Here is a 16,003-nt window from a genome sequence, read left to right as displayed (position 1 = left end):
AAATTAGTCTCAATGATCATGTAAAGTTGATGATTAGCAAAATGCAGTACATTTTACATCCAATTTTCTTTTACATTTTCTTTTCCAGCATAGCAATTGTTTGTAAATCCTCAAAGTAAATGCTAAGTGATAGCAAGAATAAACAAGCAAACAAGCAAAGACTCACTTGCCATTTTAAAAAGTTTAAGCTGCAAAACACTGTTGCCTCAGAATTAGGCTGTTGATTCAAATCTCACTCGAGTTTGAGCACAACATCTAGGCTGAAAACTCTAGCATCAATGTGCTGTTAGGGATGCAATGCTTCATAAAGGATATTGAATTGAACTAAACGGCAATCTGTTCTCTCAGCAGATTAAAATATCCCATAATGCTACTTAAAAATAGAGATCAATAATCCCTTACATTTGGTTCCTATTTATCCATCAATCAACCTCGCTATAAAGAAAATTCTGTCTCTGCTGTTGGTGCTACCTTGTTGGACACAGATTGACTTCTACATTTCATAAGTGGTAGGAGGAGTAAACCACATGGCTCCTGGAGCCAGCACTACCATTCAACAGGCTCATGCCCAATTTGATATTTGGCCACATGGCCTGTCTGAACAGTCGTAGACAAGCGTGTTCCAAAAAAAATCATTCAGCATCTTCCCCAAATAGAAGCTCTGGATCTGCTGAGGGACGGATCAGTGGCACACAAGTCAGGCAACTAAGTAAGATACAAGAGGTCCAACTACAATCTCCAGAAAGCCATCTCTTGTGTGAATTAGCAATTCCAGACTAAATCTGAATCACTGAAAGATGCTTGACAGCTGTGGCAGGACTTGAATGCTATTACATCTTCAAAGTGAAACCAAGTGACATAGGTGTCAACAAGGTTTTGCTCTCAGGTGAGCACAATGCCTTCTATGCTCACTTTGACTGTCAAAATATGGAGGAACTTTCATAAACTCCACCAGCCCCTGATGACCCTATGATTTCAGTCTGAGACCAACGTGAGGGCATCCCTGAGGAGGGTGAACCCATGGAAAGTATCCAGCCCAGATGGTGTATCTGGTCAAGTATTAAGGACCTGTGCTAGTCAACTGGCTGGAGTGTTCACCAATAATACCATTTAGTACCAGTTCATCCAGTGTTCACCAGTTCCGAGTTGAATGATCAGCCATGATCATACTGAATGGCGGTGCAGGCACGAAGGGCCAAATGGCCTACTCCTGCACCTATTTTCTATGTTCCTATATCTGTAACCTCTTGCTTTGGCTGTCCAAGGTACCCACCTTCTTCAAGCAGGCTTTAACCAGTGCCTAAGAAGAACATGGTAATCTTCCTCAATGACTTTTGTCCAGAAGTACTTAACATCACTGTGATGAAGTACTTTGAGAGGTTGGTGATGAAACATCAGTACCCTTGAACAAAAAATCCTACAAAAAGTAGTGGATACTGCCTAGTCCATCACAGGTAAAGCTCTCCCCACCATTGAGCTCATCTATACAGAGCACTGTTGCAGGAAGGCAGCATCCATGCTCTCTTCTTGCTGCTGCCACCAGGAAGATGGTACAGGAGCCTGACATCTCACATCACCAGGTTCAGGAACAGTTATTACTCAACCATCAACTCTTGAAGCAGAGGGTTCACTCAACCCATCACTGATTTTCAGTTATTTTCACCCATCATTTATTTTCTTTTCTACTTGTGCAGTTTGTTGTCTTATGCATGTTGGTTATTGTCTGCCCTGTTGGGTGTGGGCTTTCATTGATTCTACTGTATTTCTTGGATTTCCAGATCAGTCTAGAGAACCTTTGCTCTACCACCTCTCAGGCAAATGTGGTCTACTTCAAGATCATCTTACTACTGTATTTTTTCCTTTGCGATGAAGGGTAACATTCCTGTTTGCTTGGTGGACCTCATGCTAAATTTGTAATTACCTGTAAAAGGACACTCAGAATTCTCTGAACCCTAACATTTCAGTCAAAAACCTCTTACACCATTTGTCATCAATAAGCCTTTGTTTAAACTGTAGATTCTGTCCTCACAATTCACAGTGCAGAAAAAACTCACAAGGATGTCTGAACTGGAGGATTTTGAATTCTATGGAGAGATTTTGATAGATACATGGAGAGCAAATGTTTAGAGGGATAAGTACCTTGGGCTGAAAGGCTTGTTTCCATGCTATAAGCTCCATGAACAATAATCACTATATGATCTAAATTAATGGTTCTCAGATTTTATTAGTTTACCACCCCCTTGCCTCTCAGACAACATTCACTCTCTCCTCCCTCTTTCTAGCCATTACATTAAAACTAAAGAATTTTGATTCACAATGCCCAGTGAAAGATTCAAACTGCAAATTCAAAACAGTGACAAACAATTACAAAATTATTGAAATCTATTTAAAGCTATAAATAAAATTCTTTAATCACAGTAAAACAATTTTCATTCATAATATTAGAGTGTACATTAGTAGTTTTATTCATTACTTCATTGGTTTTTCATCTTTCGATGAGATGGATGGACTTGGTGCAGTGAAATCAGCTTCTCAACATTAGGCTGAATGTCACTTGAAGTCTCATTCACCATGCCCAATAGCTTGCAGTCTGTTTTGTTGCTTTGACAGAAGTTGGGTGACTACTCTGAAACCGTGTTCCATTAAATGTGATTTGAAAAGGCAATAAAGAACATCTTGACCTTTTTTGATAGTGCAGGATAGCATTCACAGATTTCTTTCTGCAACCAAAAGTCCTGATATGATATTTTGAAACTTTGCTTCAACTCAAAGTTATTTTGTAGCAAAATAAGGTTTTCCTCCATCTTTATGCAACTCGCCCAGATGGGCACAGTATATTTGGGATCATCACCTGGTATTATTTCTTTCTCTTCCAACTCAGAGAGGGTCAGAAATTGGAAAAGGTTATGACAGCCAGTGTTGAACTTAAATAGGGTTAACTTGGACAGAAATGTGGGTTTGACTGATTTGACTTTGTCAAGATTCACATCATTTCCATCCAATTGAAGATGGATTTCATTAAACTTTACAAATATCGCTGACAAATCAGCAATATTATGCCTAATATTCTTGAGTTGATTGCTGAATGAAGCAATTGAATCTTCAAAGACTTTTATCACTGTTTCAAAAAGTGCACAAGAGTGTCTCAGGCAATTTCCATTTGAGAGCCACCTGACTTCTGTGTGCAACAAGCATTAAAATTGTTCATTATTCTCAAGGCAAAGCTCTCAAAATAGTTGGGAATTGAGATTACAGGACTTGATAACAGTATTTTAATGATTTGTGCAATCGATCACATAAGTTTTTTATGACAAGATGTTGTCTGTGAATTATACAGTGTATGATAAATATGTTAGGTACAGCTTTTTTTTTAAAGAAAATAAAAACCCTGCATTTATGTCCTGTTATTGATGGTGCCCCATCAAACAAAAATGTCAGTGTATGGAACATCCTTCTCTTTGAAAAATTGCTAAACACCCAAAATCTTGACTCCCTCTTTGTATTTGTTTTTAATCCCCTTGCAAATGATTACTATTGAACCATGCTTTCACATTTTATTGAGTGAATATAAAAAAAGCAAAGAATCATTGTCAGGCAAAGTTGACTTATTGAACTGCAGAACAAATTCTGTTGTCCTAAGAATGTCTTCCACATTCTCTGAAATTTCACCTATTCACATTTGAACACAGTTGTTGCTGGGCAAAATCACTTTAATTATTTGGACTGGTGACTTATACAAAACCGTATTCAGAACCCCTCTTACTGCTGGCAGAATCAGTTCTTCTCCAATTGCATGGGGCTTTCCAGATTTAGCAAAGAGCAATGAAATGTTGTAAGAAATGCAAAGTAACATTGTTTGTTGTGAAGTGCTGGCAAACTTGTTTTCTGTTTCTGAAAGTTTTCATGACATAACTGAAAATAAGCCAAGTTCTTGTTTGCTTTTTCAGATTTTTCTCTTCAAATGTTCAAGGAGCCTAGACAGTTTTATTACCTCATTTGTAAAAACTTTTTCTCACAACAGACACATTGGCTGCTGTTGGTTGCTTGGTGTTGGTATGAAACCACATTTTATATACTCCACACTGTGCTGTCTACACATCTGTTTTAGTCTGCCATTCTTGTTATGGATTAAAAATGATGGTCAATTGCTTTTTAAGTCTAATCTCAAGTGCTGCAATCAAAAAAGGGGAAAGTTATGATGTCATCATATATCAGGCAAAAACCTGACTCTGCCTGAAGGTACAGAAAGTGGGGCAGTGGTATCTCAGTTGGGCCGTTGGCTTGAGAAATGCGAACCAGACCATCTGAAAGGGCAGATTCTGAACTTTGCCCCATAGAACACCATATCCTGATTCACAGGAAATGCATCACAGTGATTTGAGTATGGAAATTGTACTTGCTACACTGTGCTACAATAGTAACTACAATAAGGTGCAGGCCAGGCCCAGAAATAACACTGTTGTTTTCACCCAGATTTCTTTAGGCAAACCAAATACAGAGTGCCCCCTTGCTTTTCATCAACTGTAACAAGCTTTGAGCAAAGTCTAAGAGAACAGCGGGTTAAGCAAGAGATGAGGTGATTACATGATTACTGTAATCAATTACGAGGCACCAAGGTTCAAATGCTTATAATAAGTAACTCATTTTTAAAATTATGCCTGTAATCCCTCATCTGCCCCCTTTTTTAATGAGCACCTCCCACTGTCCCCTGGGGAAAGGAGTATCACCAACTTTAAGAACCATTAATCTAATTTAAAGTGGGGGGGGGGGGGGAGAAGAAAGTCGGTGATAGCAACAAAGTTGAAAAGAATGGGATTTTTAATTGGAAACTAAATCCTGTACGTATCCCTGACGACAGACTCTTTCTGTGAAAAACAGCTATTTCAAATGCTGAAGTCCCAGACATATAATGTTTCTTAGTAATGGAAGCCCAGGCTTCTTCATGGATTTTATCTTACTGCTGAACTTCAGTGGAAGTTTATTTTCATAAATTAATTTGTCAGTGGCACGGTAGCGTAGTGGTTAGCACAACACTTTACAGTACCGGTGACCCGGGTTCAGTTCCCACCACAGTCTGTAACAGTTTGTACATTCTCACAGTGACCACGGGAGCTTCGTCCAGGTGCTCTGGTTTCCTCCCACAGTCCCAAGGCGTACCATTTCGTTGGTTTATTGGTCACTGTAAATTGTTCCATCATTAGGCTTGGGTTAAATTGGGGGTTGCTGGGCCAGAAGGCCTATTCCATGCTGCATCTCAATAAATAAATCTACACCCAAGTAATTTTTCCAGATTAGTTCTGATTAATATAAAAAGTATTTTTTGTATTTTGAGATAATATATGGGAAGGTATTATCCACTTGAATGTGCATTAAATTTCTAAAATAAACACTTCCAAGATTTCAAGAATTAAGATTCGAGATTGTTTATTGTCATTTCCTGTACAGAAGTGTTAGGAGAACAAAATAATTGTTACTCCAGATCTGATGCAACACAAAAAACCTGGAAAAGATGAAGAATGCAATAATAATACTAAAAGAACACATATAATAAATGTAAACACATACAATCAACTTATGTATATAAGCTATTATCTGTCCATAAAGTGATGGTGGGCTCTACATAAGGTGACTGACAGGAAATGATGAAGTAGTGGTCGAGTTAGTGGGTGGAGGTGTTGATCAGACCTACTGCTTGAGGAAAGTAATTGTTTTTGAGTTTGGTGGTCGTGGTATGTATGCTATGTAACCTCTTCTGTGATGCGATTTGGACAAATAGTCCATGAGTAGGTATGTGGGATCCTTCATGATTTTATTGGCCCTTAATTGGGTCTGAATATATGTCCTTGATGGCGGGTAGGCTGTTGTCAGTGATGTGTTGGGCAGTTTTAGCTGTCCATTGTAGAGCCTTCCTGTCCACTGATACTAAGCAGTGATGCAGTTTGTTAGGATGCTCTGTACTGTGCATTTGTAGAATAATGCAAGTATTGATGTGCAAAGTCCAGCTCTCTTCAGCCTCCTCAAAGTAGAGGCATTGGTGAGCTTTCCTGATTGTGTAGAATGCATTCTGGGACCAGAGAGTTTGTGCAAGATGTGCACTCCCAGGAGTTCATATACGCACATTTACTTTGTTGTCATGTACTAACTTGAGATTCATTTCCTTGCAGACATTTACAGGAAAAATATACAACAGTATTTTACAGAAAACTCTATATGAACGAAGACTGGCAAACACCAAATGTGCAAAAGATGACAAACTGTAAATGACAATAGTACTGAGAACATGAGTTGTGAAGATTTCAGGACAAACAAGCACAAGAGCTACACGGAAGATATAATTTTGATAATTACTATTTTATATAGAAGTAAAATGAGATTAAATACAATATCAACACATGCAAAACTGGTATCATCACAAGTAATTACTTAAATGCTATTTCTTGCTGTGTATCTAATTAGAAAAGCATTTTAAAACTCCGCAATTTAAATTAAACATGGAAAATCTGAAGTTCAGCAATCTAAAACATTCCAAAAGCATTTCAGCAATTTAATTAAGCCAATGTGCACGCTCCACTTTTTTTTGAAGGCTTTCTATTTGAAGCTTACACTACATAAAGCAGGAAGCAGGTGCTAGCTACAATGCTGTGTGTATATGAATGCTACAAAGTCAGTGTAGGAAATGGACTTTAATCATTTGAATGCTCTAATTTTGTACTTATGCCAATAGCGGGGATTATTTGACATGAAAATTTTCCAGGATATTTGGAAAGATCTGGAATTACACTTCAAAGCATGCAAGCCAGGAATTGCATATGGCTGAAAATTAATTAGATACAGGAACCGTTACACCCAACTGATTGCTAATCATTGAGCTCATTAACACATGGCTTATATGAACATAAGCAGCAAGGAAACTCTACAGTACACTGATTTTATTTCTAAAGAATGTACATTTCATTCAATAGTACTCAATTAATGAAAACAGTGTAAGTAACCAATGGACTTCATATATCATAGACTGTTCTTATAGGTACATCATTGTTTCCATATTAAATTTCTACATAGTATTTCTACAATTAAGTATTTGCTGGCTTGCTTTCATTTTCTTCTCCCTCTCTAAACTAAAAAAACATTGACTGCATTCTATGTGAGGAGTATTTTCAAAAGTTTATAAACTATGGAATGGCCAAACCAAATTTTAGTCAGTAAATGTATTCAGTATGATGAATTGCAGCCAACCCTTTTCCAAATGTACTTCCCTTAAAGAGACAATCCCCCGCTGTTGAGGTAATAGAAGCTTAACCTCAGAGTAATCTTACAGAGATGTATTGACCCACAGTCCTAAGGTTTTCTCTGAAAATTCATAAATGCTACTTTAGTTATGGGACACATTCAAAGAATCATCGTATCCTTATAGCATAGAAGCAGACTATTTTGTCTTTTGTACTTAAGCCAATCTTTGTAAGTCAGTTCCAAGTTCTGGCTCTTTCACTAAAGCCATACAATTTGTTTTCCTTTGAGTACTTATCAAGTTGCCTTTTGAAAGCCACAATTGAACCTGCTTCTACCATCCTTTCAGCCAATGAATTCCAGAGCACAACCACTCATTGCTTGAGAAAGCTTTTCCTTACATCATCTTTCTTTTTTATGCCAATCACCTTAACACTATGTATTCTGGTTCTGAGCTCATGCCCAATGTTTGTTCGATTTATCAAGCAGCCCTTGATCTATCAATCTTCCTTTAAGTTTATACTTTCAACACCTTTGAAATAAATGGTACACATGGTCAAACATGTACATGTACACTTGCTAAAGGACAACTTTTATTTCAAAAGGAAGATTGCAGATCAATTCTCAGAAAGTACATTTCTTTCCTTTAAAGGCATAATTTACTTATTATGGTTTTATGGTTTTATATTGCTATATTTCTACACTATTCTTGGTTGGTGCAACTGTAACAAAACCCAATTTCCCTCAGGATCAATAAAGTATGTCTGTCTGTAAAGCAAATTCAAAATTGAAGCTATAAGATTTCAACAAAGCAGCTCCCACTGAATAAAAACTCTGGTCTCTGAGTTTTGATGGTACTTACAATTGAGAAGACGAAAGTCAATAACTGGATATGATCCGCGGCGTTCAGAGAGAAGCCCTGCTTGCCCTCTCACTCGTGCATTTCCTGGGAGAAAAGAGATTACAGATAAAGTGTTTACATCAAGTGTAATCCTGTACGTATTTACCATCACCACAGAACCTCTGTCCTCCACACAGAGAGAACAGCAGAAGATGCTGTCAGGGATGCTCTTCCCTTTTTGTGTTCGCAGACTGAATCAACACTTAATCAGAGAGAATGCAAATTTTAACATTTTTTAATAATATCACTTTCAGTGTGATCATTTTCACTGGTGTTAAGGCTTATTTAATCAGGGCTAAACCTTTGGTAGTGTAGGGAAGTATTATTATTCAACAACACACACAAAAAACTGGAGGAACTCAGCAGGCCAGGTAGCATTTATAGAAAAGAGTGAACAGTCTGCGTTTCAGGCCTAGAGTCCTGATGAAGGGTCTCAGTCTAAAACATGGACTGTTTAGTCTCTTCCATAGAAGCTGCCTGGCCTGCTGAGTTCCTCCAGTATTCTGTGTGTGTTGCTTGAATTTCCAGCATCTGCACATTTTCTCTTGTTTATTATTAAATACACTCTTTAGCCCTGATGAAATGACAGCAGTCCCATTTCCTCAGAAGGCCATGAAAAATAATGAAACCATACTCATGGTTTTATTATCCTTTTGCATCAGGATAGATCAAGAAGATGGCTTACTACTATCTTCTGATGTGCAGTAAACAATGCTCTTGCCAATAGTGACCTCATCTTGGAAATGAATTTAAAAAAAGCTTTTTCCTTAATCCCACATGCATATCTCGCTCTTTCTTTCAACTTCCACACAACATACTAACGGTGATTGTAGACCTTGCTTTGCTGTCTGAGGATTCTCAGCTGATTTCTGTTCAGCTTCCTGGTCCTGCAGCTGGTTGTAATGGTTTACCTACAGATGGCACCATATTCAAAGCTACATTAACATAAGGAAACCCATTTTAGAGCATGAACACCTCATGTTAAGACTTATAGCAAGCATTAATAGCGCATCTGTGATGCACCATCAATAACTCTCTCTGAGACGTAAAGGCGAGATATCGGCTTTTATTGACTGGAAGAAGGAACAAGCAGTGATTGACCACCATACTACACCCTGGAGACAGAGAGGCCAGGCTCAGACCTCAATCGCCTTTATACAGGGGTCCGTGGGAGGAGCCACAGGAGCAGTCAGCAGGGAGCGTGTCCAGACAGGTATATGCAGTTCACCACAATCTGAAAGTCCTTCTAACAGTGCAGCGCTCCCATAGCACTCCAATGACGGGTCAGCCAAAACTATGTGCACAAGTCTCCAGTGAGTGACTTGAATTTACAACCTTCTGACACAGGAAAGAGCACTATCACAGATCCAAAGCTGGAGCAGTCTTCACTGTCATCTCCCAGACACCATGTCTATTCATCTTAGACAAAAGTTGAGAATGATTTAACCGTAAACAAGCATTACCTCTTCAACCATGGTCTAGGTCTATAGACATTATCTGAGCCTCCCAAAAGGGCCATTTCCTGAACGGATGTTTGGCTACTTGGCATATCCCAGTGGTGTCTGTATATAAACATAGTTCCTGTTTGATGACAAAGTTCACCCTGAATCACATCTATCTGTCATTAAGGGTGGAGTACATGCAGCAGACAGCTCAAAGATAGTGAAACATCACACACATCACTGGCCTAGTCAAATGGCAATTAATGTCAAGGTCAGTGTGTGTGCCTGCAACATGGGAATTTTGCCTTTAAACAGCAGCTATGATTATGATGAATAAGCACAGTCAAAACAGTTTTTTTTGTAATCTCTGCTGTTAATTTATTTTAGAATATAAAAGTATACATTGTAAAAAGAAGTTTATATCTGGCTGTCTGATAAGTGGTTAGAATCAGGAACAAAATGTTTGCTCTGTATTTTAAGCTACAAAATTCTAAACACATAGTTGTTATGGCCATAGAGAGGCACAGAAACAGACACACAAGCACAAAAGATCCTTTAATAAAGGACCAACTCCAACTCCCCCTTATCCTGTCATCCTTTTCTTCCTTTCAAGCTGCCTTTCAGGATTAACGAGTGGGAAGTGTGAATTATTTTAATAAATATTGGGTGTTGCACGCCAGAGTGAATTATTAGTTTATTGCTAAGATGGTCCAAGACAAAGCTCTGCTGGGTAGAGCACAGACAGCACACATTCACGCAAACACACTCTCTCTCACTCACACACACACACTCACTCTGGCTGCCAACTCACCCTAAATGCAAACAACCTCATGCACAATATTTCTCAGCTCCTTTCCCTTACACCTCGCCACTGACCCTGGTCCCCTCCTCTATCTCCCCACTTCCTCGAATCCTGTTCCCCAGAGTTCCTGCCCGCTTCATTCACTTGCTTCCTGGTTCACCCACTTCCCAAACACTGAATCTGCCGCCACTGCTCGCCAACCTTCAGCTGACAGTTGCTTGCTTCCTGGGTGACTCAGGACCAGAAGCAGCACAGGAGCACAGAGGCATTCCAACATCAGTGATTTGGGTTCAATTCCCACGACTGTCTGAAAGGTCTTCGTATCTCCTTCCCGTGACCAGGTGGGTTTTTCTGGATGTTCTGGTTTCCTCCCCCATTCCAAAGAAATACCTTGGATGTGCTACATTGGTACCAGAAGCATGGCGACATTTGTGGGCTGCCCCAGGCACACACACTGTGACACTATGTTGGTCGTTGGTGCAAACTACGCTTTTCACCATGTACATGTTTCGATGTACATGTGACAAACAAAGATAATCGTTACATCTTTTCTCCACAATGATATTAAACATCCACTTTATGCAATATACACAGAGAATAACAGTTTCTGGCAACATTTCATCTTTCACACTTGGTTGCAAATGTTCTGCTAATGCACATGATAAAATTTTAAATCTCTGCCTAAAGCTATTACTGTCAGTTGAAAACAAGAAGGGCATTTATAATTCCCCTGTGACAGTTTTACATACAAAACAATACACAGTTTTTTGACCATTTTAATTCTCCATTCCAAATAACTTTCAACAATCTCATAAATGAAATGAGTAAAGTTTAATGAAAGCTTTTAAGTTTTCAGATTTATAGAGTTAGAGTCATTGAGCAGAAACAGGCCTTCAACACACTATGTCATGTACCAACCTAGATATACTAACTCCATTTACTAGTACTTAGTTACTGTGCTTGCCCAGATGCTGCTCCTTTTTGTGGGAGTAACTGCCTCTGCAACCTTTCCAGGCAGTGTGCATTGTAATTGTAATCACCTGCTAGGCAAAATAATTCTCCCTCAGATCCCTTCTAAATCTGTGGGGGGGAATAAGGACTCTCACTACCCACTACATCTTTGCCTCTCTTACTTGTGTCTAATCAGGTCCCCCCCAGCAGCCTCCTCTGCTCCAAGGTAAATAAACCCAGCAGAGAGACACTGCTCATAAAGGAAAGGAAATGCTCCATCCCAGAGAACATTCTGCTAAATCTCCTCTGCATTCACTCCAAAGGAAGTGGAATTCGAATTGTGTTATTTGCACATGCACCAAGGTATAGTGAAAAGCTTGTCTTGGACACTGTTCTCACAGATCAGTTCACTACACCGTGTATTGAGATAGTAAAAGGTAAAACAAAATGCAGAATAAAGCACATCAATTACAGAGGAAGTGCAGTGCAGGTAAATATTAAGGTGCAAGATCATTGTGAGATCAAGAGTCCAGCTTCATGTAGTAGGGAAATATTTAATAGTCTTATAACAGCAGGGTAGAAGTTGTCCTTGAGCCTGGTGGCACATGCTTTCAGGCTTCTGCCCAAAGAGGGGGAGAAGATGGAACTTTAGATGTGCATGGGGACTTTGAACATACTGGCTGCTTTACTGAAGCAGTGAGGAGTGTTGACAGTCCACAGAGGGGAGGCTGGCTTCCGAAATATATCCACAACTCTCTACAGTTTCTTGTGCTAATGGGCAGAACAGTTGCCATCCCAAGCCATGCTATATCTGAATAAGATGCTTTCTATGGTGCATTGACAGAAATTGGTAATAGCGATGGGCTATGCCAAATTTCTTTAGCCTCTATAAGTAAAGGCTTTGGTGAGTATTCTTGGCTATGGTATCTACATGGTTGGACTTGGACCAGGGCAAGATATTGGCAATGGTCACTCCTAGGAACTTGAAGCTTTCAACTCTCTCAACTCCAGCACTGTTGATGAGACAGGTGTATGTGCACCCTCCCCCCGTTCTGAAGTCAATGACAGCTTCTTTGTTTCACTGACATCAACAGAAAGATTGTTGCCATCACACTACATCACTGGGCTCTCTATCTCCTTCCTGAACTTATCGTCATTTGAGGTACAGCCCATCTGCAAACTTGTAGATAGAGTAGGAGTGGAATCTGGGCACACAGTTATGAGTGTACAAGGATTAGAGGCTGAAGGCTCAACCTTGTGGAACACCAGTGTTGAGAATAACTGGGCAGTGTTGCTTGCCTTTATGTCTTTACTGTTTGCAGTCTGTTGGCCAGGACGTCAAGATCCTGTTACTGAGGGAAGTTGTTTCCCAGGTCTCAGAGTTTGGTGTTGAGTTTGAGTCCAACATAGGTGTCTTTACTACCCAGATGCTCCAGAGCAGAGTGGAGGGCCAGGAGATGGCATCCACTGCGGACATGTTTCGGTGATAGACAAATTACACACTGCGATCACATTCTTCCTATAGTTCAGATCAGAAATGCACTCAGTACTCCAACTGTGGCCAAACAATGTCTTATAAAGTTGTATCAAGTCATCCCCTCTTTTATATTCTATACCCTGGCCAATGAAGGCAAATATCCCGAATGCCTGCTTCACCACCTGTGCTGCCTGCCACGTTCAGCAAGATATGGAAATAAACCAAGGACACTTTGTACCTTAACACTCTGCATGGCCATCCCTAATAGTATCTTCTACCCTTATTAGAACATTCTCCCACCTGTAAAACCTGAAAAATGCATTAGTTCTCACCTAATCAGGATTAAATTCCATCTGCTGTTGTCCTGCACAATTTACCAATCAAAGGTATTTTGTAGCCAATGACTACCAAGTGTACCACAAACTTAATAATTATACTTGTTACTCCTATATCTAATTTGTTAAGTATATAACAAATCAGTATTACAGTGGAGTAAAAGAAATTAAGAGGCATGAGAGAGGAGCTGGCCAAAACAAACTGGAAGGGAGCACTCACAGGGATGATGGCAGAGCAGCTACAGCTGGAATTTCAGGGAGCAATTTGGAAGGCACAGGATAGATCCATCCCAAAGAAGAAGTAGCAGGATGGCGTAACTTGGCTGTCAAGAGAAGTCAAAGCCAACATAAAATCAAAGAGAGGGTATATAACAGAGCAAATATTAGTGAGAAGTTGGAGGATTGGGAAGCTTTTAAAAACCAACGGAAGGCAACTAAGAAAGTAATTATGAAGGTAAAGATGGAATGCTAAAGTAAGCTAGCCAATAATATTAAAGAGGATACAAAAAGATTCTGCAGATATATAGAGGGTAAAAGAGAGGCAAGAGAAGACATTGAACAGCTAAAAAATGATGCTGGAGAGGTATTAATAGGGGAAAGGGAAATGGCAGATGGACTGAATAAGTATTTTGCATCAGACTTCACTGTGGAAGACACTAGCTATATGGTGGAAGTTCCAGCTGTCAGGGGGCCTGAAGTTACCATAACTAGAGAGAAGGCTCTTGGGAAAATTAAATGTCTGAAGGTTGATAGTCTACACCCCGGGTCTGAAAGAGGTGGCTGAAGTGATTGTGGAGGCATTAGTAACGATCTTTCAAGAATCAATGGATTTTAGCATGGTCCTGGAAAATTGCAAATGGCACTCCACTTTTCAAGAAGGGAGAGAGTCAGAAGAAAGGAATTTATAGGCCATTTAGTCTATGGTGAGGATGGTAAATGCAACATTAGCTTTCATTTCAAGAGAACTAGAATATAAATGCAATGATGTAATGTTGAAACTTTATAAAGCACTGGCGAGGCCTCGCTTGGAGAACTGAGAGCAGATTTGGGCCCCTTATCTTAGAAAGGATGTGTTGAACTGGAGAGGGTTCAAAGGAGGTCCATGAAAATGATTCCAGGATTGAATGGCTTGTCACATGAAGAGCATTTGATGACTCTAAGCCTGTATTCACTGGAATTCAGAAGAATGAAGGTGACATCACTGAAGCCCATCAATTGATGAAAGGCCTTGTTAGAGTGGATGTGGAGAAGATGTTTCCTATGGTGAGAGAATCTAGCTCCAGAGGACACAGCCTCAGAGCAAAGGAGCATTCTTTTAGAATGAATATGAGGAGGAATTTCTTTAGTCAGTGAGTGGTGAATCTGGAATTCTTTGCCACAGGCAGCTGTGGAGGCAGAAGTCGGTTCTTGATTGGTCAGGGCATGAAGGGATACAGGGAAAAGACAGGAGATTAGAGCTGAGAGGAAAATTGGATCACCCATGATGAAATGGCAGAGCAAACTTGAGGGGCCAAATGGCCTAATTCTGCTGCTATATCTTATGGTCTATAAGAGCATGGATCCCTGTGACACAACACTGATGATAAATTTCAATATGCCAGGGAAGGCAACTTTTGAAATGGCTGCACTGGATTATCTTTGACAGGTTAAATTTACCTCATGTCCTTTAATTTCTGTGGGTGAATGTATACTTTGCACATAATATATCAGCAGATTGTTTCCTCATTTCTCATGAAGCCAAATTGTTTCCCCACTTAAGTAGCGCAATTAGTCTCCCATCTTCCACCCAGTATTACAAATGAACCATCACTGGAAACGCAATAACGTGCATCAGAAGTCTGACTGGATGTTTGTCAGCACGAGTCCTATTTGTACATATGGTGTGCAGATAACATTTATCTTCTTGGATTGATAAAGGTTCATCTATGTTTGTGCTGAGAGTTCTTGACGTAGGGACATCCAGGGGTAGTTTAATAGTACTACTGCAGGCAAAGACCAAGGTACTCCCAGAAATTGCCTTCTACGTTCAAGCCCCACAGCCCAATCACATGATTTTCAGACTGCTCAGAGGTAGCTTTACTTTTACTCCCCGTGCTCCCTTACTTGCTGCAACCCAAAACAGCTCGCACTGGAGTTCACAAACTGTTCAATCTCTGTTCAGGTCCTGACACGTCTTCAAAGTCTGAATCCCACACAACTCCCAACGAACACAAGTTGCTCACCCCAGACCTCCTAATCCTGAATGTAACCCCAGTGTCCAAATTCTGCTTTAAAATGTTAGGGCTTTCAGTAGCCAACTCCCTCCTGAGTATTAAGTGGTAGATTTTACTTAGCATGTTCTAGTGCATTAAATGTATGTTGTGTGGATTCAGTGGTTTTATTTATATTTATTCAGATACTGCATGCAACAGGCCCTTCTGGCCGTGCTGCCCAGCAACCCCTGATTTAACCCTCGCTTAATCACGAGACAATTTACAATGACCTTACCAACCTACAATGATCCTACCAACCAGTATGTCTTTGGCCTGTGTGAGGGAACTAGAGCAGCATGGGGAAAACAGACAAATTTCTTGCAGGACAGCGTCGGGAATTGAACCTGGATTGCCGGTAGTGTAAGGCATAGTGCTAACCACTGCACTATAATACTGCCCCAGCAGTGCTCAAAGCTCCCAAGCTGCTGAAGTTTTCTGCAGGAAGCCAACTAATGAAACCATTTTCTGTCCTTCATGCAATGACTATAGAGTAACCTTTTGACACTGCAAAACCCTGTGTCCGATCAATATATTTGGCTTTGTTGCATTTATAACATCACAGAGCACTACAGCACAGGATCAGGCTTTTCAGCACATCTTGCTCTTGCCAAACTGT

At 39.9% G+C, this 16,003-nt stretch overlaps 1 protein-coding gene across 3 annotated transcripts in view; it reads right to left on the bottom strand.

Annotated features, from left to right (window-relative positions):
- Positions 1–16,003, bottom strand: part of LOC132400926 (cAMP-specific 3',5'-cyclic phosphodiesterase 7B-like) — a 131,170-nt gene that overhangs the window by 33,428 nt on the left and 81,739 nt on the right. For all 3 annotated transcript variants that reach the window (XM_059982488.1, XM_059982490.1, XM_059982487.1), the window contains one exon: positions 8,090–8,173. In XM_059982488.1, coding sequence (XP_059838471.1) covers positions 8,090–8,173 — 84 coding nt within the window. The remainder of the gene's footprint in view (positions 1–8,089; positions 8,174–16,003) is intronic.

This window comes from Hypanus sabinus, chromosome 10, assembly GCF_030144855.1.
Source record: "Hypanus sabinus isolate sHypSab1 chromosome 10, sHypSab1.hap1, whole genome shotgun sequence".
NCBI classification, from domain to species: domain Eukaryota; kingdom Metazoa; phylum Chordata; class Chondrichthyes; order Myliobatiformes; family Dasyatidae; genus Hypanus; species Hypanus sabinus.
Note: the sequence above shows the minus strand (reverse complement) of the source record. Positions and strands in the feature narration are given on the sequence as shown.